Genomic DNA, 27,833 nt, shown 5'->3' with positions numbered 1-27,833 from the left:
TATACACAACAGCATGTCATCATGTTCAATTATTCTCCAGGGAGCAGTCCTTTTACAGTGCTGGATTCATCTGAGCAGGCGCAGAAAGTTGGAACATTTAGTGAGGGATCCACGGAAGTGATGGACAGGTCCTTGGGAGCAGGTCCTAGTGTCCTGTGACGTGGTCCTGAGAAGGAAGTGGATGGAGTAAGTTCTGCCTGTATTTTTTATCCAATGCGAACTTGTAGAGGTCGCCATCCAAGGAGTATATGTACTGCAGCATTTGCACGGGCAAGAAGCGATCGGATAATTTTAACCGGTTTGGGGTGGCCTGGAGGACTGGATTGGCCCGAAGGCTTGGGAATGGGATCCTCCAACCGCAGTTAGCCCAGAAGTCTGGTTCTGAAATAATGCCAACAATCATTTTTACAGAAAAGACGAGTCTTCTCTCATGGATAATGGCAGGAAGACGTCTGATGTTTAGAGCTGCTGCCATCTGGGTGGTCCTTTGTGCAGGGGGAAGCCGGAATTTCTATGTGGCCCACTATAGCTCTTGAAGAAAGAGGATATCGAGGTTCTCCTCATCCGCCTTTTTCCTCAATTGCTTTAGCTCGTTGGGCATTAATTTGTGCAAATTTTACAAGTGGTAGTATTCAACAGTTTAAGGTAAGTCCCCATAATCGAGCCTTAGTTGGCATGTGCTCTTACCGTTTGTGTAGACCGGACATTTATTGTCCCGGATGGAATGATCTGCTGCATTTTCATTGATTTGAAGTTTGCGCAAGCGGGTGGGTCTTCTTTTGCACGAGCTAAAGTCGTGGCCTCTCTCAGCACAGTGTCCACATGTGGGTTGAGCTTGGGTACAAGGGCGTGTAGCGTGCCCAAAACGACAACACTTGTAGAATTTGGGGCCAGAAACATGTTCCTTGAAGCGGTGACTGCCTCAATTTATGAACACACATGCTTATTGCTGGCTTTCAATATTTTGCGACAGTCGTAAAGGTCTGGAAGACGATAGGAGCTGTGGGAGTCTTTAAATGGCTGAAAAATTTCGCAGATGGATTGCGCCTGATAAGGATCTTCGAATGATGGGAGAAAACAATTCTCGTTAAAATAGAAACAGTTTATGCAGTTCTGTCAAAAAATTGCGCTAGGTTCGCTTTGTTCTTATAGGTATTAGGTGTTAAGTTATGGGTGTTATAGGTTCTATCAAATAACAAATTCTATCAAATTTGTTGTTTGATATAAGAAAAACCCGATTTTTCCGGGAGAAAAAACCATGATACACTCACCTGAGACCCACTATCTCAGCCAAGTTGTGAAAAAGGCCCATAAAAGTTCTTCACGTGCTAGGTTCGCTCCTTACTGCTTAACCAACGAACAATATCTGCTCACACTCGAAGCAAGTGAGGAGTTCAGTCAAACTGTTGATGGTGTTTCCTCCTTGTTCATTTCTTAACAGTTGAAAAGTCGTGGTGTTTCCAATACGATGCACAATGAGAACAGGGCATGAAATGGCATCATTTTTTCCCAGACATAGGACATTTCATTTCTTTTCCAAAAATCTGAATCCGAAGTGATGGTCATTTTTTGCGACAGCGAGGAAATCATTCCCAAAAAGTTTCTTCTGCTAGGTAAAACAGTGAATAAGGAATACCATGCGCGAGTTTCTGATCATTAAGTTTAAAGAATATACAAGGCTTCATTTTTCAAGATTGTTGCTGATTAACGTATGCATACCACTAGGCAGTTTTCTGCTCATTAGTGTTTAAAACGACTCAATAAGTGTCTGGCAAAGCGTAGAGTGTTGGTGATAACCATTTCCCCTCCCCCCACACTCCGGACTAATCATTGTTTCCAAAAAAGTCAAATACATGCTGAGAGGATGGCGATTTATTTAAGTTTAAAACTTTATATACGTGTCCAAGATAGCAACATGACAGAAGGGCAAATCAGTGGCAACCCCTGAACGTTAACAAAATACAATATCAGAACCAAGGCTATTAAAGGAGTCAAAAACTTAGCTCCTAATAAAACACCGTTATACATTTTTAAAAATAAAAAGCTTAATACACTTGTCCAATTGAACACCGAATGGTGTATGACGAGGAAGGAAATGTAAAAGTAAAATTTATCGTTATCCAGCAGGAAAAACTCGTGCTACTACAGGTCGCGTTTTTACGTATTTGAAAATGTCCTTGCATCTTATTACTTTTGTTTAACACTTCGTGCATCATGGAATTCATTAAAATGGTTTATAGACGTTTGTCTCATTTTCATCAAAAAAGCACGTTCTAGATGTTTATTTCTTTTTCATCATCTTCTCCATATTCCAAATGCTTCTTAATATAATGAGTATAAACTCTGATACAGGAATAATTTGAAATGCTGCTATTTTCAAATAAGATCAACAAGACTGACAGCAGCAATTTTAGTAAAAATCAAAATGCTACTTTTTTTTGGTTTTCCTGAAACAAATTATACAACTACTTGAGTGCAATGTGCTGTGATATCGGACTACTAAAGGTGAAGGCGAATTTGCGTTAGCGACTAATACAAGACGAATCAGTCTGTCTTTTGATTTGTGAAGCGTAAGACAGGAGTTGAAACTGAATCAGCCGATGCAATTAAGCTAAATACTTTCTCGTCTGAATTACATGCCTCAAAGATGAAAGATTAGGATTCTGCTACATAGTTAGGAGGTGATAGAAGTAAACGGCGTAATTACTATTTGCGTGTCCATCACTCGCGAACAAAGTTTGATTTCTAATATTTAAGGGTTTAAATTGAAAAAAAATAAAAATAAAAATACATATAGAGGTATAGGTAAAAATTTAATAAATTAATATAAAATATCTCACAGCTTATTTTTTGTTTATTTGTTGTCGATTTCTTAATGTATCCGGAAACATTTCTGATTGCGGGAACTGCATCATTGATTAACAATTCAAGATAATTCTGCAATAATAATCCCAGTAAGGGCATCACTGAATTTGTAAAGTGCGATTATTATTCCACGGGAGAAGAGTCCCATTCAGACATTAAAATATGAAACTTTGAGGGACTACTCAACTTTGAGATCCCATCTCCATACATCGGAGTATACAATTTTGAGGTCTCATCCATACAATGAAATTGCAACATTGATCAATTATTAACCGCACTTAAAAATAAAACTGCCTTGCATGTATTTACAACTATTAATCCTCAATCATATAATTTAAGTCATCAGCGAATTTTCGTTTGCGCTGATTAGCTCACTCGCGCTTTAAAAATGTAAAAACACTATCTAAAAATATTATTAGTATTAAAATGACTAAATGATCCTAGGAAACAAACTTTTTCCTACATGTGCTAATCGTTCATACCTTCCCCATCCCCAAAAATGTAACCATTCATCTGATTTAGCTTTGAACGTTATCAAACTCCATGCCTGAACCACTTTGACAAGTGGTCCAGATATTCCAATATCTACAACAAACAGTTCAAAGGTAAATCTCATAATATCCACCCTTCTGTTACTCCTTAATATTTTATATTTGTGCCCCAAATCTGATTCTTATCTCTCCCACCAGTGAGCATATACCCTCTTCGCTAATTTTAATAGTCCCTTCAGGCCCAACATTCCTTCGGTGGTAACGAATGGGCCTGGAGTACTGGGGTCCATAATTTAATATACACTTAAGTTAGTTATAAACCAGTTATACAAATACAAAGGGTACTAGGAAAGTTTTGCAATACAGCTTTGTTTATTTAATTTTTTCAAAGTAATTTCCTCTACATTCAATACACCTCTCCATCCTCCGAAACCAATCTTTAAACCAGTTCTGCCAAGTTTCACTAGGGAGTAAAGCACACTCGTTGTCCCAAGCCTGTAGAAGGTCCTCATCACTGGAAAACTGCCTCCCTTTTAGCTTCATTTTCACATGCGGGAACAGTGCAAAGTCGCAGGGAGCAAGGTCTGGACTGTAGGGAGGGTGCTCGAGAAGTTTCAGTCCTGTCGTGGTTAAATATTCGGTGCAGGCTTTGGCGCGGTGAGCTGGAGCATTATCGTGATTGGAGGTACCAGGTGTCCATTCTTGACTTTGGCCGCAGGTTCTTCATAGATCCAATGACTTTAGGCAGGCATTGTTCAGTATACCACTTAGCTGTGACTGTCTTCTGCGTGTCCAAAATGACACGTTCCACAATTCCACTCGATTTGAAAAATACAGCTATCATTTTCTTCTTTACAGATCGGGATTTTCTGACAATTACGGGTGTGTCGTCATCATCAAAGACCCAAACTTTGTTTTGAGCCTTGGTCGGCAGATCGTAATAGTACAGCCAAGTCTCGTCACCTGTCACGATGTTGTTCACATACCGAGATGGCCCTTATCAAACTTTTTTTAACATCTCCCGGCACCAAGTCACACGTCGTGTCATCTGCTCTTCAGTCAGTTGATGCGGCACCCAGAGAGAACAAAGTTTCTTCACGTGCAAATGATCTTGCAGAATCGAACGAATTTCTGGTGCATTTAGGCCCAAAGTATCCTCTATCTGTTGGTAGGTCACTCGCCTGTTTTCGTCAAGCATTTTCCTCACAGCAGTAACGTTTTCCTCCGTAACTGATGTTCGTGGCCTTCCCGGCCTCTCAGAATCCTCCAGAGTGAAATTTCCCCTTTGGAATTCTCTATACCACCTGAATATCGTTGTACGATGTGGACAATCATCATCTAATGCAAGAGTCATTTCTTCTAAGCACTGGTCTATGGTTAAACCACGCACGAAATTATACCGCAAAACTGTCCTTATCTCATTTCGTGACCACGATGCCATCGCAAGCACTTTACACTCTCACTACTAATGAATAACTGAGCCCATCGACTTGGCGCGGCGGCTACTATGCACGTATGAACATGTCTCGACATGCAGCAACAAGCAGCTTCCTGTGATTCATTGTTGCGTCATATTGCAAAACTTTCCTAGTACCCTTTGTATATTAACAAAAATCAGTAGCAACTGATTTTTGTTAATCAACTGACAAATTAAATTTGTATTTAATTTTTCAGTTGACAAAGGGACACGCTACTGATTTTTGTTAATATATTTGTATAACTGGTTTATAACTAACTTAAGTGTATATTCCTTCGGTGCCTTGTACACTACGGTCAGGACCGTTCTCCACAGATGCAAAGCCATCAGCTTTGCAGTTTGGACATCGTGAGCCGTTCTTTATATGATATCGATGAGCAGCCCACACCAATCTGGTCGCCCTTCTTCAGATCTACTCTACAAGATGTGTCTTTTTCTGGGTGCGGCCTCCAGTCTTGAATACAACATTCCGAATGTGGTCTCGTCGTCTTAAAGGATCATTGTCTCGCATCTTTCTAAAAAAATTGTTTTCTATTAAAATTAAAAGAAAATGATTACGCTCCTGATACTTAAAGTGCACGAATGATCATGAAATTTGTATAATCCTATTCTGTGATGCATTTATCTTTATTTCTTTCATGATTCCACTTTTGGATGCACAAATAACAGTACAAAAGATGATACTTCACATGAATTTTGTTTGTATACAGAATTCCTTTTATCTTCCACTTTTAGGAAAATTACTTCGGAGATTTAGATAGATCTGATCTTCTTAAAAAATAATGATAAAAAAATTCTTATTATTTTAATGCACCCACGCTATAGTGAACTTCGTATCGCTGATACAGAAAGAGGAGACATTCGTGATCTACGTGGGCACATGGGAGATCATATTTATGCTGACAGCAGGGGTAATATATGCAACTTGCACAGAACACGTTCATTTCGTTGCGTGTCATCCAGATAGGGAAGGTTGCTCTCGCGCAGTACTGTTAAAGAAAGAAACAAAGCAAAATCCTCGATTACTGAAACAACTCGGCCCAATTCATTTCTGTTGATAAAAAAACAAGGAAGTTTCATTCAGCTGATGGGTTTGGATATCTCCTGAGATAAAGGTGCTGTTGCTTTAATAGATACAGCTTAACGATTTTGTGTAGTCGCTGAGCTCTGTAAAATATTAAAAGTTGTACCTCTATCTGAATAAACAGTTTTGTGTAGGCAGCATATAAAATGTGTATATATATATATAATCTCTAGGCTGGAAAAGAAAATGGAATTTAATGTATATTTAGTAAATATATTTAAATAAAAAACAATCTAAGGAAAGCTGACTTCACACGAAGTACACAGTTCTATAAGCTCAATATCAATTCTCATTCCTAGAGTCTTCTAAGGAATTGTAGCATGTCCTTTATAAACAATAAATTCGAGCTGAAAATAATTTTCGCATTCAGAATTAATCTTTTAATTCCTAAATAGGTTTCAAAGGAGATTAACTTCAATGTTGAGTCTGGCATTTTCCACATAAGCTATTCTGAGTCATTTTTCTGATATTTCGTTCTGATAGCAAGCTATTTCAAATTCCTCATTAAGAGATTAAGCAATCACGAAACTATCAAAGTCAGTTCCATTAGAAAATGGATTAAAGCATTTATTATAATAAGAATTATATGCTGTAATATTTGAACACTCTCCTTTCTCTCTAGCTGTCCCTCTCCTCTGATTCCGATGCTTTTATCTTTTTTGCAATAATCGCGTTTTATCAAAGGAGGATAAATTTACTAAGATAACTCTGAAGAGGTGAAGTTAATGGTGTTTGTCTGAAAAGCGAAGCTATCAGCTAAAGTGTGTGTGTGCGCGCGCGCGCAATTTTATTCGATAATGATAGTGAGATAAAGAGATTGCTGAGAATTATGTCTGGAGGGAGAGCATTTTTCCGTATAGTTATTTTTTTTTTCGATATACTGAACCCTCCAAAATGAAAAATCTACAGCTTTTAAGGTATGAAAACACAAACTAGAGTTGGTGAAAAAAAATAATTACTGCTTTCACTGAAACAAAACGCCCTTCCCAAAACAGTTACATGTTATCTCGAATTGATCTCATTGTACAAAAAAAGCGATGCTATTGTCCTCAAACATTATGTTAAGTTAAAATTCAGTTTGCTTAAAGAAAAACAGACAATAAAATTATTTCTGGTAGCCGTACAACAAACGAATATTTTAAACTAAAGATGAACACAAATTGTGTATTCCGCAATAACGGGTTCGTGGTCTTTTGTTTCCACAAGGCAAGTTTCATAGCTCTGTGGCATGCAACAATTCAGGTTACAAATGGGATCCTGGGTGTTTCTTGACTCGTTTTCATGAAGCACATTCTCTAACAAATTAAATGTCGATGGCGCAAAAACGAATCTATATAGTACGACTATCGCATAACCAGTCTGGTTAACGTTAGGAAAGGCTGTCTGGCATCCTGGTCATAATTGGGTTTTATCTGAAGCCCCTAAAAGTTCAGCAGATGGGCAAAAATGGAAAAAGTTGAGCAGATGGGCTGAGAGGTGGCAACTGAAGTTTAACATTGATAAATGTAAAATATTGCATATGGGTAATAAGGAGGTAATTGTCCCCTTGTATAAGGCAATGGTCAGGCCACACGTTGAGTACTGCACACAGGTCTGGAGGCCTCATTTTAGGAAGGATGTACAGCTGCTGGAACGAGTGCAGAGAAGGGCAACGAGATGGGTGAGTGGAACAATGGGTTGCTGTTACCAAGAAAGGCTTAAGTTTTGTAAATTGGGGAGTCTAGAGACTAGGCACCTGCGAGGTGATCTAATTTAGGTGTATAAGGCCTTGAATGGTTTGAGCAAACTCAATGCTGATGGGATTCTTTCTTTTGCTCAGGTTACTCACCTGAGGGGACATAAATTCCAATTGAAGAAAGACAATTGTAGTAATAAATGTGTGGAAATTTGCCTTTAGTCAGCGGGTGGCTGATAGTTGGAACAAACTTCCATCTGTTGTAGTGGAAGTCAACAACTAGACAAAGATTAGAAACTAGACTAGACATTTGGAGTGAATGGATGGGTGAATTGGAAACGCTTCTTTTTTTTCTTTTGGCTGATGCTTTATCAGCTTGCTTTCTTGTATCATATGACTCTACTAATGCTGATGCTAAATTCAAATAAATTAGAACTGAATACTCTCTGTAGGTATGTTATCCAATATTATCATTGATATAAACAGATATTCTTTCCAGTATTTTAAAACAAGAGAAACTCAAGTTTAGTCTCAAGTTCTGATTTCTATGGCATATCTATTCAATAACTTCTATGTGCTCCGTTCCTGAAGGAACACGTTGTTATTAGTAATTATTTTATTTACCTAAAACGTGAAATTTTCCAGACGTTTGTTAGAACTCTGTTGTATAAAAGGAAACATTTAACTGATTATAAATGGCAAAATTACTTACAGTAGATAGAAAATATTTACTATTTACATATTTTACTAATATGTAATTTAATTGGACATTTACATAATCGCATGCATTCAGTATTTACATCAAAATTAATTTAATGGGCTCGCCATTATTTCTAATTTTCCTGACTTCTTTTTACTTCACATTAAAAGTGAAACTATCCATTAAATTTTATGGTACTGAAATAAAACTGGATTTCATGTAATTTTAAACTTCACACATGGAACGTTTTATTAATCAAGTTTAAAATCGTGATGTTTCTTACTGGTTACTAATAAAATTCTATACATTGTTTGACAACCTTGTATGTATAGATAATCGCGTAGATTCTCATACTGTTTCTTCAGGAGAAAGCAGGATCCATTCTGAGAACACTGCATTTCTGTTATCAGATTTCTCTGTTCTTCAAGTTTCTTTCACAAATGTGTCTCAAAGTCTTCCAGATTTGGTTTTCCTGATAAGCCGGTTTTGTTTAATCTCAGTTAGCTGTATCAGCTAACTGAGATTAAACAAAACCTGTGAATATAAAGAATCATCTTCCTTTTACGCATGATTTTCGCAGAATTTCAACGTTCTAGATTCCTCACAAACATAACATGGTTCATAATATGGTCTTCTGCGAGCCAAATGATTTCAGGTGATAATAATAAATATCACTTGTGTATATTTCATAATGGCTACAAACACACTGACCCGCTATAACTAATTTTAAATATTAATTAAATTCTGGCTGCCTAGTAAGCTTCAGTCGGTTAATTATTCTAATTTAATTATAATACCTGCTTAAGAAATCGAGTAGTGACATTTTGAACAGCTGAAAACATGACTACGTGTTATTCTTAAATACGTTTAACTAAGTATAACGTCCACATGACTCCGCATCAGTCAGTAATAACTGTACCACATATGCTACTATCTGAATAGATATGATCAATGGATTATGTAAATCCATTTTAGTTTTTAGTTCCACATCATGAACTTTCCTCAGAACAATAATTGACTGACATTGACTACCGCCTCTCAATATTTAAAGCCTGCATAACCTGGTGTGTGGAACAAATCATATGGCGGGTTAGATAATAGCCAGCGATTTCGCACCCTGTGGACGGATTTCTTCAACAAACTGCCAACAGGTTCCTTCGATTAGCCTGAAGAAAAAGTATCATCAAGTACTTACGATGTTGGTGCAGTTTTCACGAAAACTTTGATCTCCCGCGTTACATCGATAATTTTTCTCCTGGTGGAGACTAACTTTTTACTCACGCTCGCAACGTTGGTTCCTATTACTATATTGATAGCTGTATTATTAAACGGCGTCTCCGAGCACGTGTTTAGGAATACATGTTTTCATATTAGTTCAGATGACGAATTTATTCTGATCTTCGCGCTTTTCGTCTCTGTTTACTTAAAACAGGAAGCGTGACTTTCGAAGCATAACGAAAATTATTAGCATATCTTTGGCCAGTATCTAATTTGAATTTATAAATAACTATAAATGAGCGTTACTAGAGCGGAAAGACGAATAATAAGGGAAAAACGAAATCAGTGCAGATACAAAATTTTATGCAGCACAACTGTTTAGTACCCAAGAAATAATACAGTAAATTCTTTTGTGTAAAATCCTTTCAAAAGCAGTTTTCCTCTGTGTGTGTTTCAAAAATATACGAAAATTCTGAGACGGATTGCAAGCTCCGAGATAAGAAAAAAAAATTAAATTCTGAACGGTTCCAGAGCTGTTCGAATTTTAGGAAACAGCGATAGAGTTTCGAATGATAGAAATAATAAACTATAAGAACAAGCAGGCACGTACCTAATAATATCTTACAGTAAACGAATATCAACTTATTCTTATTTATTTATTATTATTTTTATTATTCAAACTCCATAGTCATTTATTAAAATTTAAGCAGTCACCGCTCAAAATTTGAAGCAAATTTATATTATTTATTATTATTTTTTAACTTAGAATATGCCCAATAGTTTTTCAGATACTTTTGAAACACCCTGCAGTGCATTCAAATTACTGAATATATATCACAGGTCTAGATGAGTTTTGTTCGTGCACTCAATGATATTAAATGCAATGGGAGTGGATGAGTCTTGAAACTCACCTTCTAATATCAAATTACAAGATTATGAATAATGAAATTGTAAACAAATATGCTAAGTTATAATATTACAAGTTATAAATGACTAAAATTATATCAAAAAATAAAGTGAACAGAACTATAATGCATGAAAAACATGACCCATATGTATTCAGTGTACAATACTGAGCGGCAATTGTTTCCATAAGACATATGAAATCGGTGATTCATCATCTTAGAGCACAGAATTTAAATCTTGTCTCGATTTTGTCTCCTCCGTTACATTCTTAAACAGTATACGATTCAGAAAAACTGCATGTTTCAAAATCCTTCCAAATGATCATAATGGCGCTTTCATCTTAAGGTATAATCGTTATTTAATGTTAACTTCCATATTAATCTTTATATGTACTACTTCCAGAATTACATATAAGGTTAAAGTAAAATATTAGAGGGCAGAAGTCTTTTAAAAGGATTTGCGAGTTATACAAATCATCGACCTTCATCCTTCCTCTCATATTAATTCTGTTGTCACTCAGCCGCCCCAAATTTCCGATAGGTTAAGAACTTCTAATCTGCTTTTGTTTGTCTAACAGAGATAGCACGATTATTACCATTCGCTGTCAGTTATTACATCCGGTCTTCACAGAAAACATTAGCAGCTGGTTCCTTTTCGTTTTTTGCAGGTAGTTAACAAGGGAAGACATTTATCGTTTTGCGCGTTTTCGGTTTAACGCAGCCCAACAGTATAAGCATTCTCATATATGCTGTTTATTCTCAACAGTATAAGCAGCAGATAAGAAGCAGCGCTAGCCGATTCTAAAATCGTTCTTTAAGCTAGATACACGCATCTAAAAACAATTGCTATACAAAAACATATTTGGTACTGTTTGACACGTGTTTTGTATGTATAAACGTCAATTTATATGAATAAATTGCTTATTATTCGCGAGTTCAATTCAGTGCATATGTGTAAGCCTTGCACGCGGCCCAACGTTTTCTCTATTTCTTAAGGGAAAGTAACTCTTAATTGAGGTGACGCTTTTCGGGGTCAGTCTAACGCATGAATTGAGAAAAACTGCCTTACTGTCCTTACTCTTAATATTTCTTCATTTAATGAACTATTTTTTTAAATCGATTTGCGCTGTTTGAACAAGTATATTAATACTTAAAGTAGTAGTAAAACAAACAAAAAAAGATAAGCAGTAGCCATTATTAATCCACTGCAGGATGGAAGCTTCCTGAACAATTCATTTTGAGAGAAATGGACCATAATCTGCCATGCTAGTCCAGTGCCGGTTGGAAAATCGAACGTATTTAGCAGTCTGGGTCTTGAACCCCGGCCTACTTGTGCTACTGCAAGCCCACTCCTGACCACTCGGCTAGGGAGGCCCTAGTACTATATGCTATTATACTTTAGGAAAGATGTAGAGTTGCTAGAACGAGTACAGAGAAGGGCAACAAGATTGGTGAGAGGAACAAAGGAGTGCGCTTACGAAGAAAGGCTTAAGGTCTGCAAGTTGCAGCATCTGGAGACTAGGCACCTGCGAGGTGATCTGATTGAGGTGTATAAGGCCTTGAATGGTTTGAGCAGGCTCAATGATGACGGGATACTTCCGCTTGCTCAGACTAAGAACCGGAGGGTGCATAGATTCAAATTGCCAGCGAGTAGTTGATTGCTGGAACAGACTTCCATCTGCTGTTGCGGAAGTTGATAGATTAAATAAATTTAAGGCTGAACTAGACAAACATTTGGAGTGACCGGATGGGTGAAATGGGACGGTTTTTTTTTTTTTTTTTTTTGCTGATGCTGTATAAGCTTGCTTTCTTGCATCATACGCCTCAACTAATGCTAATTTCTACACATTAGAATATGGAGTACCGTGTAGGCACGAACAATTATACATACAAATTAAGAAAATAAACAGAAAAATCCTCTTTAGAGAAATTTAACACTAAACCTTCTGGTTATTTTCATCAGAGGAATAATAAATGGAACCAGTTATTTTAATTAGATTAGCATTCGCAGAGTCTAAGCTGTGAGTATAATTTGACTACATCATAGCTTAAATTATTTTATTCCGGCGTGTTGATTTCTGATTGTTATTTACAAGAATGGAAAGTAGTCAAAGAACAGCAGTTTTCATCAGTAAAATCAATAACGATGTTAGTTACATTAATGACAGAAAACGTTACCTCTTTCCCAATGGATGGTTTCTAATGGGTATCCAGCCACAGGACATCTGTTGATCATCACCTCGCCTGCCACCGCTGTAATGTTCCTCATCCGTCGCACCACTGGTGGACCAAGCACATTAATTCTAGCATGATGACTAACTTCACCTACCCCGTTGTTTGCGATACATCGATAATCGCCACCGTCTTCCGTTCTAACGTTACTGATGTTCACAAAACTCACCACAATGCCATCATTAGTGACGAAATCACCAAACCGTATCCGGTGATTTTCCGGAATAGAAGTATCGTCGAGTTTCCATACAATCTGAGGTAACGGACTTCCGGTTGCAACACACTTCAAAGATAAAGACGGGCCAGGTTGCATTGTTTGCTCCGGAAATGTTTCTTGTAACTCAGGGCTGTCATCTGCAAAGTTTTGGATGGCTATCATTAAAATATTTATTTACAGAAATTAAAACTCAAACTTTAATATTCACAAAGAGATAACACAAGATAATGAAAAGATGAGAGTAACAATTAACTTTGAGAGAACTTTCTGGTAACAAGGTTCTGTATTTCCGGAAATTTAATAGCAAACTCATCACTTCTTAGCGAACACTCATTAAACTTTCTTCCATTCTTTAAAAGTTAATTACTTTTCATAAATGCTGCGGAAACTACTTAAGACGAGAAACAGAAAAGTATATGGCTTTTGGAATTCATATAGAAAACAGCGGAAAAGGTACAATATCACACTAAGTTGATACCTTACCCGAACAACATAACTCTACCAGAATAGAAATTACAGCCTACTTTTTTTGTTCTAGAAATGGTATGAAATAATTTGCGAAATATTTCAAAGATATTACAAGGACAAGAATTTTTGTTCCCATAAAAGTAAGACAAAGTATGTAAAGATTTTCTGAGTGACTGTAGCGTTTTATACGCCCTGAGATGTTTGGGTATTTTGGCAAGAGTAGAAATTATGGGATTCATTGCAAGTGGTTGTTGGCGAAAACGACTCAAGAAGCAAAGGCAAGTGTTCTCTAGTGAATAGGCCTGTGGTGCTGAATAATTTATAACTCCTTTTTAAAAATTATTATAGACTATAAATTATAGATTATATTATAATTTAATTATAAATGAAAATTATAATTATTAACCAAAAACTTTCTAGTGTAATATAAAAGCTACATTCCTCAATAAAACTTTTAATTTTTAATAAAATTTAATTTTATTCAATTACAGTTCAATAATTAAAAAAAAATAAATTATTTACTTATATTTAATTATTAAATAATAATTTAATTAAAAATATGAAAACCAAATGCGCATTTTTAATATTATTTATTTATTTATTTTTATTTTTTTTTTTTTTTGGCCATACGCTCAAAAAATCCTTCTTACTTCCGGCTACAAATACACTGGGCAATTAGCTTTTATAAACATACGGTTGTGAATTTTCATTTGACGCTATAATCAAAATCCAGCGAATTCTTGGACAATTCTCTTCCGCAAATATTCCATAATGTGTGGACAAATCAATTATTCACTACAATCAGCTACCTATAGAAAGGATTTCCATAGTAATTCAAATTCAATTAAATATTCTTTAATTCTAATCAATTAAATATTTAATCTCCCATTAAAGATGTCTAAAAGTAAATTCGAATGTAATGTCCTCAATTCTTTACTTCTTTCATATCCACTGTATCATTTAATACACGAAGTCGGGTCATTCTATTCGGGAATTATCTTACAAAAGTGCCGATTAATCGTATAATACATCATATTAATAATATCCTAATTAATAACAGAATTAAAGATGGAAAATCAGTTTACATGGAATTCTGATCAGATGCCTCAACAAAAATTTTATTTCTCATTCTACCATAAACATCAAAACAAAATACCAAAATCGAAAAAAAAAAAATTTAAAAAAAGAAATAAATCAGCCATCTAAGCGAGCAGCTGTTCTTGGTTCTTTTATTTCTTTTCATTATTTCGGCTAACAGCCATTAGTCCTATGAAAGTGCTCGAAAAACTATGTATAGTAGCTATCTTTTTTCCACTGTAGCAAGTAAACGATGGGTATTTTTATTGTAATTCCCAAACTTTCATATGCACAGGATTTAAGCAAATGATGGCAAACATTCCTGCTCAATGACACGAAAAAAAAAAAAACATTACTGTCTCCATAAAAATTTTGCTCAAGATATCGCAGCATTATATTTCGCCATCTTTTGCCTAGTTGGGCTGGGGTTAAATACTGCAGAAAAGTTGGAAGAAAGCCAAGCAGAGGGAAAAACACTGCCGATTGAACTGCATTACGGTCTTTAAATTATTTAATTTTTCGTGTAAAATTAATAGCATTTAACGGAAAAACGTGGACCATCCTTTTTGAAAATCTCTCGTGTCAAATGGTACGAAGAACTTAGATATTTGTTTTTAACAAATGGACCAAGATGATGATAACAGCTTATACCGCATCTTTATAACATATTATATCTGAATACTCAATTCAATGCACTGAGTCACTTTGAAGTAGGGTGTACAGACAAATCATTATGCCGACCCCTGTGTTTTAGCAATCGGTTGTTCCTCCCCGTCTGGTGGCACATGTGTTGCGGTGAGAACAATGAAATCCGATAATGCATGTTCTTGGCATGCGGTACATGCTAACTACTTAATCGACACGGGCAAGGGATGTGATCTGATGGAATTTAAAAAAAAAAAAAAAAAAAAAAAAAAAGGATGATTGTCGGATGCCGCAGAAACTGCGAATCTTCTGGGCACAGCAACAATCTCAGGACCAACGGCAGGCGCCCACACCTCATTGATGGATGGGGTGAACGTAGGCTGTCTCCCGATATACAGAAAACGGTAGCATGCCTGACGTTGGACTTTAACCAAGGGACTACCAGCGATGTTTCCAAGAACATGATTCAACGACCCCTCCTTCGTATGGGCTTCTATAGCAGGCGCCCGGTCACGGTACCTATGCTTACTGCCACTGATCCCTAACACCACTTGAGATTTGCACCTGAAAGGTGTCATTGGACCATTTACAACTGCAAAGGAGTTGTTATTTCAGAAAAATCAAGTTTCCTGATGTGCCATGTAATGGAAGGTAGGGCGACAAACTGTGGAGAAAAATCATTCCGCTGTCCTAGTGCAACAGAAACAGACAGGTGGAAGCGGTATTTTGGTGTGGGAGATGTTTTCCCTGTAATCACTTAGAGTATTCATACCCATAGACTGCGCTCTGATTGCTAAAAACTATCTGCCCATTGTGGCTGATCAAGGTACTCCCTTCTCAGATGGCACAGGTGTGTTACAGCAGGATAATTCAACTTCCCACTTTGCTAGTATTTTTCGAGCGTTGTTCGCCGAACACAAAAGTGACTTCCAAGCCGTAGCTGCAGAATTATCCAGATGTGAATCCCATAAGGCATCTCTTGTTGGTGGTACATCAGCAACTGAGGCTATAATGCACTGATTTCGGTCTTATATTAAAAAAAAAAAAAAAATATATATATATATATATATATATATATATATATATATATATAAACTTAAGTGAGAATAATGATTAAAATTAAAATAATTAAAATAAATAAAAATGCCAGCAGCATGGCAAGACAGAAGAGCGAAAATTGTGAAATTATACGTAACGATCAAACCAGCAGAGAGGGAAGAGAATAAAATTATTGCAGCAGAAACTCTCGAAGATAATTCAGAAAGCCTAAATACAAAGATAATAAAATATAATCAATTAAATTTTTGAATAGCCAATTAAATAAAATTTAACAGCTCCCCCTCTGACGGGCACCAAGTCCAAATTTATGTGAAATATCACGGGCAGAGATGTGAACAGCTACAATAAAATAAAATAAAATAAAACAAAAACAGAAATAAACTGACCGTTATGCCCCATCTCAACAGAGGACCATAAGGCCAATAATGGTCAGAGAATCGCTGCATTTCGATCGCTAGAAAAATCGCCGCAAAGGCGAATCAATCGAAAGATCAGTACCACTACCCGATCTCCGGTTGTTGTTGTTATTTGGTTTTTAGGAGCATTAGCAACTAAGGCCATATTGCTCGGGGAATATGCGGTGGTCATTCCCTGACCTTTCTGCATCCTCCGTATTTGGTGGTGACTGGCTCGAACCCCGGTCTAACCAATGGCTACGGAGGCGACTCCCGATCTCCGGATCGAACCGCCATGCAGAGGACTTGAATAGCGGTGGTCCTGATGCAGCCAAAATTAAAAATAGGACAGATACAAGCATTAAAATGCAAAGCCACACCACTGACAAAAGTACTCTTAACCAGATTATATAGGCAAAAACTTGAACTATGGATGTTCATGCTTTTTAACATCCATAGTTCAAAAAACAAAAACATGAAATATTCCTGACCATTATTGGCCTTGTGGTCCTCTGTTGAGATGGGGCATAATGGTCAGTCTATTTCTGTTTTTGTTTTATTTTATTTTATTGTAGCTGTTCACATCTCTGCCCGTGATATTTCACATAAATTTGGACTTGGTGCCCGTCAGAGGGGGAGCCGTTAAATTTTATTTAATTGGCTATTCAAAATTTAATTGATTATATTTTATTATCTTTGTATTTAGGCTTTCTAAATTATCTTCGAGAGTTTCTGCTGCAATAATTTTATTCTCTTCCCTCTCTGCTGGTTTGATCGTTACGTATAATTTCACAATTTTCGCTCTTCTGTCTTGCCATGCTGCTGGCATTTTTATTTATTTTTATTTTAATCATTATTCTCACTTAAGTTTATATCTCAAGCGTCATGTAGAGGAAAATGCTCTCTATATATATATATATTAAAAATATTAAAAAAAAATATATATATATATATATATTAAAAATATTAAAATATATATATATATTAAAAATATTAAAAAAATATATATATATATTAAAAATATTAAAATATATATATATATATATATTAAAAATATTAAAAAATATATATATATTAAAAATATTAAAATATATACATATATATTAAAAATTATATATATAAATACAGGGTGTCTCAAAAATATTGGTACAAACGTTTAGGAGAGGAAGGTAACAACATCTCAAGGAATGTGAATCGCATAGGAACCATAATCGGAAACGTCACGGGAAAGTAGTAGCAGAGGCACAAGAAGCAGAAATGACACAAGATAATAATTAGGCAAACATTTATTTAACATAATATTAACAATGGAGTACGAGATGGATGCATTTCATGATGTTACAACAGATGCTAGAAGGTTCCACCATGAGACGCGATGCATGCATGACACCGACACAGCATGGATTGGCGGACACGGTCGAACACACCTGGAGTTTCTTTGACAGTAGCAGCAGCGCAGACGAGTCTCGCCAGGAGATCCATTTTCGTCTCCACAGGCGATTCATACACCACAGATTTGAGGGCCACCCACAGAAAGAAATGAAGGCTCGATAAATCATGTGAGCGTGGGGGCCAGGCAACCGGTCCACCACGGCCAATCCATCGACGCCCAAAACGCCTGTTCAATTGGTCACGAACACACCTTCCATAATGGGCAAGCGCCCCGTCATGTTGAAACCAAATGTTGCTTCTCATATTTGCTGGAACATCGCAAGTAACCCTGGTAGAACTTGTTCAAGAAAGATCCGATATTTAGCGGAGTTCATGCGGGACAGTAACAGCTATGGGCCGACTAAGCAGTCACCGACCATACCTGCCCACACATGAGCATTGTGCTGATTGAATCTTCCCGAGTGAAATAAGCCTCATCCGTGAACAAAACACAGGCTGGAAAATTCAAATCTTGAACACTTTCTTGGAGAAACCACTGCCCAAAAGCCACACGTGCAGGATGATCTTGCGGAAGCAGTAACTGAACCCTTTGGAGATGAAAGGGGTTTAAGGTATCGTCGTGCCAGCCACGCTGTACACTGCAACGAGACACTCCTAAGGCAGAGGCAATGGCATGTGTGCTGGTAGTAGGATTATTCTGGATGGCATTCAACACACTTTCTTCCATGGCCAGAGTTCGCGTCGAACGTGGTCTGCCCGCACTACTCCTGTTATCGCTAAATAACCCACAATCGCATAAATTTTGATGCACACGCACAAACAAACGGTGGTCCGGTACATGACTGTCTGGGAAGCGTTCTCCATGAATTCGTTGAGCGGCTCGTCCATTGCCCTCTGCTAACCCATACACTAGATGCATGTCTGCCAGTTCACAGTTCGTATATCGATGCATGCTCCTCGTGCGGCGACTACTGCTTGAATGAGTAAACCAGAAATTTTCCCTCTCGCGAACTGATGAACAGTTTCGTCTACCGACTTACGGTGACGTTTCCGGTTATGGGTTCCTATAAGTTTCATATTCCTTTAGATGTTACCTACCTCCCCTAAACGTTTCTATCAATATTTTTGAGGCACCCTGTATATAATATATATATATATTAAATCTGTTTGCGTTGGTTTTCGTTTGTTATTTTCCAATCTGTCGATTTTTGCCCATGGCGTACAAATCATTGAGGAAAGCTTCCCCTCTAAGTGGTGTGCATGGGACAGCAGGCAGTTTCTTCCTGGTGCCAACTGAGCTTATTTTGGCTAATTTAAACCTTCCGCGGATCTTTGGCGTTGTTACTGTTGCTTATTTTAACTATCAAATAACATTTTATTAACTTAGAATTAATTTGTTTGTTAGTTTTAATTTAGTTTTAAGTTGCTTTAAAGGCATCTGGGTTGAGGCGAGACTAATGTCAGTCCTGAGGCGTTGGAGAAGGTAACTCTCTCGTTAAGAAGACAGGGCTTCATATGGACGTGATGTGCTGAGAATTGCACAAGAGAAGGTTCTGAAGATATTCCAGGAAAAAGAGGAAGAAGACCTTCGCTCTACTCTAATTACTCGGACGAAGGCCAAAAGAGGTTAAGAAGATTAAGAGACCGAAAACTATTAAGGAGTCGGATGATACTTCTGAAAATGATGATTAAGAAGGTTCCAAGATACATGGTGTTTATGTGGGGGTTCCTGTCGGAACTCGAGTGGCGGGTTGCAGCTTACATGTCTCAACAACAAGTAGTGTAATTAGTGATAAAGACATTTCAGCCGAGTTAGTTACTGAATCTTGCAGAGGGGAGCCTGAGCAAAGGCAGATGTGTTCTACTGCTGGAGTTGAGATGGGTGAAAGAGTAATGGTGCCCGAAGTGGGGCTTCAAGAACCTAGTGTTTCTGATGGTTGTGATAGCTTGTGCCGGGTACGGCACTTGAGATGTATTATCATGGCTGAGAAAATGGATTTTCCTAAACTAGCAATTATGAACACCTTGTTTCCTTCCGGACGACTTAGAATCGCTTGTTCCAAGACGCAGACTGAGAACTCAGTTTTGAAGGAAAATTTAACGCAATGTTTCCAGGATTGAGTTTGTTCTCTGAAGAAGCCGTTTGTTGAAATGACTCGTCCTAAGGTCTGTCGTTGGTCGGTGGATGATGGAACTCTCCAGTCCTTTGGAAATTTTGAAGGTCCCCAACCCGATCCCAAAGGCACAAGAGGAGCCGATTAAGACGAAGAGAGTGATCGTTAAGGCTGCAACAGATAAAATTTTAGATCCAGTGAAGAGGTCAAGAGTGCTCTTCAAAAGACGGTCCGGCCTGTTTTGTGCGACGCCAAAGTAGTTGCTGTAAGATAAGACCAATTACTGAAAAGCGTGTGGTTGTGGAAGCAGCTCTGAGCAGAATGTTCAGATGATCATGTCCTGCCCAAAAGTTATTGAATTGGGTTTATAGGCAGATCGCCCTCTAAGCTTTGCCAAATATTGGTCGTATTTGACAATGACATTTCTCGAAAACATCTTATGGACCAGTTATGGAAGAGGAATCTACAAAATTGTGGAATCACCGATAATCGATTCCTGAAGCCTGTATTGATCCCGGCGAAAAACAAGATAGATCAAGTTTTAACTTTGTGATTTAGGTCACCACTGAATTAGTAAAATCTTAATTTTCAGGTCTTCTGTGTTTGTGCACTCGTCCTCGCATAGGGTGAGGGATCTCCTTGTCTCAACACAATGGTACCACTGCAAGGCCTTTGGCCATGTAGCTAAATACTGTAGGAGCGATGCCTTCTGCGGTCGCTGTGGTGAGAGGGACCTTAGTTTTAGACACTGTCTAAAGAGACAAAACTATCCAAGATATGTAAATTGTAGGAGAAAGAAGGTTCCCTTCGACCATTCCACTATAGAAAAGGTCTATCCAGAATATAGCCGCTGATTAGTTATCGTTAAGCGCCGGACAGATTATGAATAATTTCCCGGTCTGTCGTTGGTCGGTGGATGATGGAACTCTCCAGTCCTTTGGAAATTTTGAAGGTCCCCAACCCGATCCCAAAATACATCAAACCACAAACACGCAACCATGAGTAAAAGAAGACATTATGTCGAGAAATAAAATCAAGCGCAAAATGATTACAGTAATAAAATCAATTAAAATAATTTTAACTTAAATTTTGAAAAACGACTTTCCTTCCTGAAGCTGACAGGTTTTTCGAACATATGTCTTGAATGCAGGAATAGAAATAACGCGGAGCATGTGCGAGTTCTTGTTTATACTCCGGCATGACCAGGAGGTCAGTGGAGTTGAGAATAGATTAATCCATCAATACAAATGTTAATCGTATTTAGCAGTCACTGGCTTGAACACCAGTCCATTCAAAGAGCGTGTACTACTGCACTCGCGTTCCTGACCCCTCGGCTACGTCCTCTTCGCGCATGCTTGTAATTACACGCATTCGAGAAGACAAATAATCTCTCTGGAAACCTCTTCCAGTGGTTTCCTACATGCAATTTTATATTTACCTCTTTTAAAAATATTTCATGAGCATTCCCAAATTTTATTGAAATGATGCAGCTATTAAAATTTATGAAACTTAATCTGTCGAACTATTATCAAGGGTCGTTTCACCTGCACAGATATTATTTCGTTTGTCTCGAATACATCCCAGGCGTTTGACGAAGGAGAACAAGTCAACTCCATCTACCTTGACTTAAGCAAAGCCTTCGACAAGGTAGTTCATCAGAGACTAATTAATAAATTGGATCATTATGGTCTCGGAGGGCAGGCACTAAACTGGACTGTAAACTAATTGGAAGGTAGAGAAATGTCGGTGACATTTAAAGGTAAAATCTCATACCCTTTTAAACCTGATATTGGTGTTCCACAGGACTCCTCCTTAGGCCCACTATTATTTCTTATCTACATCAACGACCTGCCAAGTATCCTTGGAGACTAATAAATCAAAAATAACATATTTGCAGACGACATAAAAATTTATAGAGCAATTCGCAAAATCAGTGACTGCGTCATCCTAAACGAAGCTCTTCAACGAGTTATTCAGTGGCTGAAGGAGAACAAAATGGTAGTCAATGAAAATAAGTGCGAACTGACGAGTTTTGCCAATGCACACACAAAAGAAAAATAATAAAAAAATAAATTTTTCTTATTGTATCAACAAGGCAATCAAAAAAGTTAGTACAGCCAAAAATGCAAGTATCTTTATTAAATAACCACTTTCCTTTGATGTCCATGTCTCAAATACTGTGAAGGCAGCTAGCAAAAAAAAAAAAAAAAAAACTAAGCTTTCTTAAAAGAATTAACTGACTTTAATCAACTGCCACTTTTCATCTTTCTCTACAAAATTTATGTTAGGCCAGCCCCTAGAATTTGCCTCACAGGTCTGGTCATGCAGCTTACCAAAATTAGAAATCAAAAATATTCAAAAAAGAGCAATACAGTACGTTTTCTTTAAAAGTGGACTTGATACAAAGATAAAGCTTACAAGAGAGGTGTGTGTAATCTTTGGACTTGAAACGCTGGAAGAAAGATAAGAAACCATCCCACTGCTAAAACCATCCTATGCATGAACTAATTATGGATACTACAACTACAATAACAGGACCGCAAGATCAATCAACAAATCAAATCTGGAGATATTAGATACCCCTGGACACTTGAAGAAACAACTGAACCTGCTAACCACATCCGTTACCTGAACCCTAAAATTGACTCTTATTTACCAGGTCTAAGACTGATTCTGCAATGAGTGTGTGAAGAAATACCGGTGTTCAAACTCCTTCCTGTTCACTTCAGTCCTGAGAGATCCGTTCTCTTTTATTTAGTTTTATTTTTATCTGTAGATTTCAAATTTACTGTTATTTTTATGTACATTTACTTTTCTCCTTTACTTTGGAAATTTATACTCCAAGCTTCTGCTTGGAGTTGTGTAATGATGCCTTTGTAGCTGTACCCTCAGACATATTTAATTGCTGTTTTCTAGCTGTTAATAATAATAATAGGCTATATCAACATACCGTACATTGTAATTGAAGCACTGGCTGTTATAGCTTTGGCCGTACGCTGATTGGAAGAATGAATAGGAAATATGGGCGAATGCGCAGAAACGAAACATTCTTCTTTAGCGAATAAAAGTCGTTGCTTAATGAGGCGCTTGTTCTTTTTGTTATCAAAATTATAAATACGAATTATGAATCACAAGTTATTACTATCTGTTTTTTTATTATCAATCACAGCAGAAACGTGAAATGTGCGTCATATTTTATTTGTTATTAAAATCCAGGTATAAATAAGTAAAGTACATTACGAAAACGTTGGCAGTGTACTATATCATGAGATATGTGGTTTTTAATTTACTAAATAACACAGTGTGAAATACTTGTTGCATTTCCATTATTATTAAAATCAGTCAAAAATAAGTAGTACATTATAAAACGTTCAGTGAATATCATATTGAGGTACGTGCAGTGAAGCAAAAATAATCACTTTTATATATATATATATATTGTTAGTTAATTAATAATATATAATTAAAATCACTGTTTAAGTTGTTGTCAGGTTATTATTAATTAAATGACAACAGCTTAAACAGTTATTTACTTTTCACTTCTATTAATTACAGAAAAGGAACACTCTATTAAAATATCATACGAGATTAATAAGCAGTGCAGGATATTTAATTATCTCAAGGTTATTTAAAACATTTATTCTGGTTATTACTGCTTTATAATTTGTCTGTTAATCAGTAACTCCACACTGATTTAAAATAAATAAATCATAAATATTCAACCTTTCTTTGCATCTTTTCTTAACAAGCTACTATACTAAATTAGCCCTTGTAATACAATCGTCTTTACGTGGGCAAATTTTCAGTTTGTCAAAAATCTTTTCTCTGACAAGTCGATACCACTTGGACGACTGCCTGATATGCGAAGTAATGGAGCGAATGGTAAGGGTCCAAACTGAAATTGCGGTTGGAAGATGGCTAAATGCCAAGGGCACCGTGATAACAGATTATTGAGCCAATTCAGGGAACAAAAATGTACCATTAAGACCTTAAAAAAGTTCTTTGCAGGGTCGCTTTATCAACATATGTCGCCGGACACTACAACTCGTATACCGAGCATTAATTTGGATTCTAATTTAGTAGTGCACCTGAAAGAGTATTTTAAAGCATACTATTTATAGAAGAATTCAAGAACGATTCAAGAAGGCTACAGTACTCTTTTAACGCAGTGATATAGATTTTAATCGTGTCCGCTTACAAGTTACTTTACTTTGTCTACAAAGTGTTTAAGTTCTAAAGATCATTTCAGAACTGAAACCATTTTCTGTTTTTTGATGCGAAAACATCTTTAGCCGCACATACTAAATTTCGGACTGAAGTAAAACCAATTCGTCACGAAAATGCCACGCGGAAATAATGCAAAATACATCACTTCCTGATACAGTCACTAACTTCGATTCTTGATGTGAAAACAATTTAGTAGGTGCCGCAAGCACCTACTAAATTTTGGCTTGACAGTCAGTGTTCGGCCCGTTGGCGAAAATGTGAAACGGAAATGACGCAAATTATGTCACTTCTTAAATGACGCTAATGCAATCGCTAATGTTGATTCGGTAGAGTAAGTAGCGGGTGTGAGCATAAAACTTCACATCGTTATTTTGGACTGAAGTAAAACCGATGAACGACATAAGTTGAACGAACATTTACGTCACTTAGGAAGTAGCGGGCGTGAGCTTATTCACACGCTGTCTACTTCAAAAATGACGCTAACTCAGTCACTGACGTTGATTCGGTAGAGTAATTAGAGAGCGTGAGCATAAAATGTTACATCGTTCATAACTTCAGTCCGAATTTAAAGCAGTTCTGATTTTCTTCAAATATGTTTTCACATAAAACGTCTTTTGTGCATACCTAGGATACACACGCGTCTTAGTATTTTTCCTGACAGGAGGAAGTTTATTAAGCGGCCAACTCTTACTCTGTTTTTCAGTTTTGAGGAATGAAAAACCTGAATTTTTCCGGTACAGAACTATCCCAACCTTTCTCAAAACCGATTCGCTCTGTTACAGGATACGAAAACCCAGAGAAGTTCTTTTGTGTCTGGACAAGATGTGGCTTGGAGGAACGGGGTTTTGTTGTAAGGGAAAAAAACTTCACCACGATTTCTGCCTAAGACAGATGACACAACGTCAAAAAGGTATTTGTAGAAAAAGTTTTCTCTCCTGTCTTTCAGGGCAGGAATGCTTCCTTAACGAATAAATCACGGAAACAATTTCCAGAGATGGAAAAGTATTATGTCCTGTGAAAAATTATTCAATACGTGAACAATTTCGTTATAATTCAATAAAAATATAATAATAATTCAATAATAATACAACAATAATTCACAACAATTATTACAATACATGAACAATTATTTGGTTGCCAATCGATACCGATATAGTTCTGCGTTTAAATGAACTAAAGTGGGGAAAAATGAGATATAAATGGAATTAAAGAAGCAGCTGACTCCAAGGAAGATCTGTTTCCACCGAAACTGGAATTTCTCCTTCAACTTTCTCACTTTTGCCTCCAGCATATTCATAAGTTTCAATAAAATCGCTTCAGGATACCATTCGTTGGAACAAAGCGCGATTAAATATCTTACTTTCACTTTTGCTGTCATCACTGCATAATTTCATGCACTCACCCTAATTGGAAAGTGTGTGCGAAATATTCCTTCCATGACGGTCGATCAATAACATTTCGTATTCTATTGTAAATTCACATCGAATTAAGGCTCATTTACAAATTTGGGTTCTGAACTGATCTTTTTGTAATGCAAAACAAACACAAGAGATGAAATAAAATGGTAAGCTACGTCACCAGTGAGAGGAGGGCTGTCGAACAATACTGCATAATTGATTTTACCATAAAAATTAATAAATAACATGAGTGGAAGCATTTTCTTAGCTAATAATGAAAATTTTGTTACATAAATCATGTTAAATAAATCATTACTCAAATTGCACATATACCTCATGTGTCCCTAACAAACGGCCACGTGAATGACAAATGAGGCAAAGAGGATATATTTATTTAAAAATTCCGGAAGCGATTTGATTATGGTAATGGTATCACCTAAATCAAATGGTTTACTTTTATCTTTACCAGTTATCTGGTTCATCACAAAAGGTTGGGATAAAACACAGAAATATCAAAAAAAAAAGTGACACTAGATCGATTCATTTTGAGGAAATAAAATATAGATTTAATGAAAATGATTTCCTCTGGATTTGAAGGGAGGATATAGTTCACACACGGTGGATAGTCCCCTCGTTGGCAAGTAACAGGAATATTTCAATTCTGTAGTAGAAAATATCACATCACAGCACTAGATTTAAATCACGTTCTAATGCGTTATATACATATATTTTCATAATGCCGAGCTCTTGTGTGATCGGCATAAATATATACGAATCGATGAACAATCAACATCTGTATCATAGAAAATGTAAGATCTGCCAAGTAAAGAGGTACCACCTTGCAACACTTCCAAAGATACTCGAAACGGAAAGGTCTGCGCGTGGTCTGGATAAATAATGTTCCTTAAAGCTACCTTAGAGGTGTTTGATCGACCATGCAATGATAGTTCACGCCAAATAATTTCAGTCATTTCACGTGGCACTAAGCTGATCAAATACAGGCCAGCCTCAAACTTCCATACATTTGCACGGGCATTCAGCTACTCTGCTGTCTTAGAACAAAGGTGCATGCATCAGATGATACACTTTCTACAGTATCTGCCGAAAGCCTTCTCTACTTGGAAAATGAAGACCCTGCACTTGATAATCGTTATGGAACTACTGCAATTGAGACTGCAATTGGGGGTTCAAAAGGTGACACAAGTAGCTACCGACCTGTTGGTTTAACGTCTGTTCCAGGGAAAATAATGCAATTACTGATTAAAGAAGCATTGCAGGATCATCTAGACAATACTGCAGTAATAGTTAAGACACAGCAGGGTTTGTTAAAGGGAGGTCTTGTGTGACCAGTTTGACTGGATACTATGATGTGGTCACAAAGGAACTGAATGCCAAAAATAATTTCGGTATCATATACTTGGATTTCAGGAAAGCTTTTGATACTATTGAACGTGGAAGACTGCTGTACAAATTGGAGCAGTGCGTCATTAAGGGTAAGTTGCTGCTATGGATAAAGGGATGGTTGAGTGGAAGACGACAGAGTGGTAATCAATGGACAATGCTCTTCGTGGACAAATGTTATTAGTGAAGTTCCCCAGGGTTCAGTGTTAGGCCCATTGTTGTTTTGCACATTTATCAATGATATTGATGAAGGTGTATCAGGTTTAATGCCCAAGTTTGCAGATGATACAAAGGTTGGCAAGGTTGTTAACGACAGTAAAGACAGTATGCTACTCCAACTGGATCTAGATAAGTTGGGAAAATGGGCTGAGAAGTGGCAACTGAAGTTTAACATTGGCAAATGCAAAGTACTGCATATGGGTATCAATAACCGAAGAGAAACGTACCAACTGTGTGGTACTACACTCAGGGAAGTGGAAAAGTGAAAATCACCTGGGGGTAATTGTGCAGTCAAATATGAAGTTCGCTGAGCAGAGCAGACGGGCTGCCAGGGAGGTCATGGAGTCTTGTCAATGATATATAGGAATTTTGCTAGCAGGGTCAGGGAGGTGATTATCCCGTTATACAAAGGAATGTGATTATCCCGTTATACACCTAGAGTGCTATGCATAGGTCTGGAAGCCTCATATTAGGAAGGATGTAGAGTTGCTAAAACGAGTACAAAGTAGGGCAACAAGATTGGTGAGGGGAACAAATGGGTGCTCTTACCAAGAAAGGCTTCAGTTCTGCAAATT

General features: G+C 37.1%; 1 protein-coding gene across 2 annotated transcripts in view; it reads right to left on the bottom strand.

Annotated features, from left to right (window-relative positions):
* Positions 1 to 27,833, bottom strand: part of LOC150084461 (cell adhesion molecule Dscam1-like) — a 631,783-nt gene that overhangs the window by 150,590 nt on the left and 453,360 nt on the right. For both annotated transcript variants that reach the window (XM_090376086.1, XM_090376087.1), the window contains exon 7: positions 12,594 to 13,001. In XM_090376086.1, coding sequence (XP_090232212.1) covers positions 12,594 to 13,001 — 408 coding nt within the window. The remainder of the gene's footprint in view (positions 1 to 12,593; positions 13,002 to 27,833) is intronic.

Source organism: Mastigoproctus giganteus, chromosome 6 (assembly GCF_048544385.1).
Source record: "Mastigoproctus giganteus isolate SK-2022 chromosome 6, ASM4854438v1, whole genome shotgun sequence".
Taxonomy (NCBI): Eukaryota; Metazoa; Arthropoda; class Arachnida; order Uropygi; family Thelyphonidae; genus Mastigoproctus; species Mastigoproctus giganteus.
This window is presented reverse-complemented; position numbering and strand designations above follow the sequence as displayed.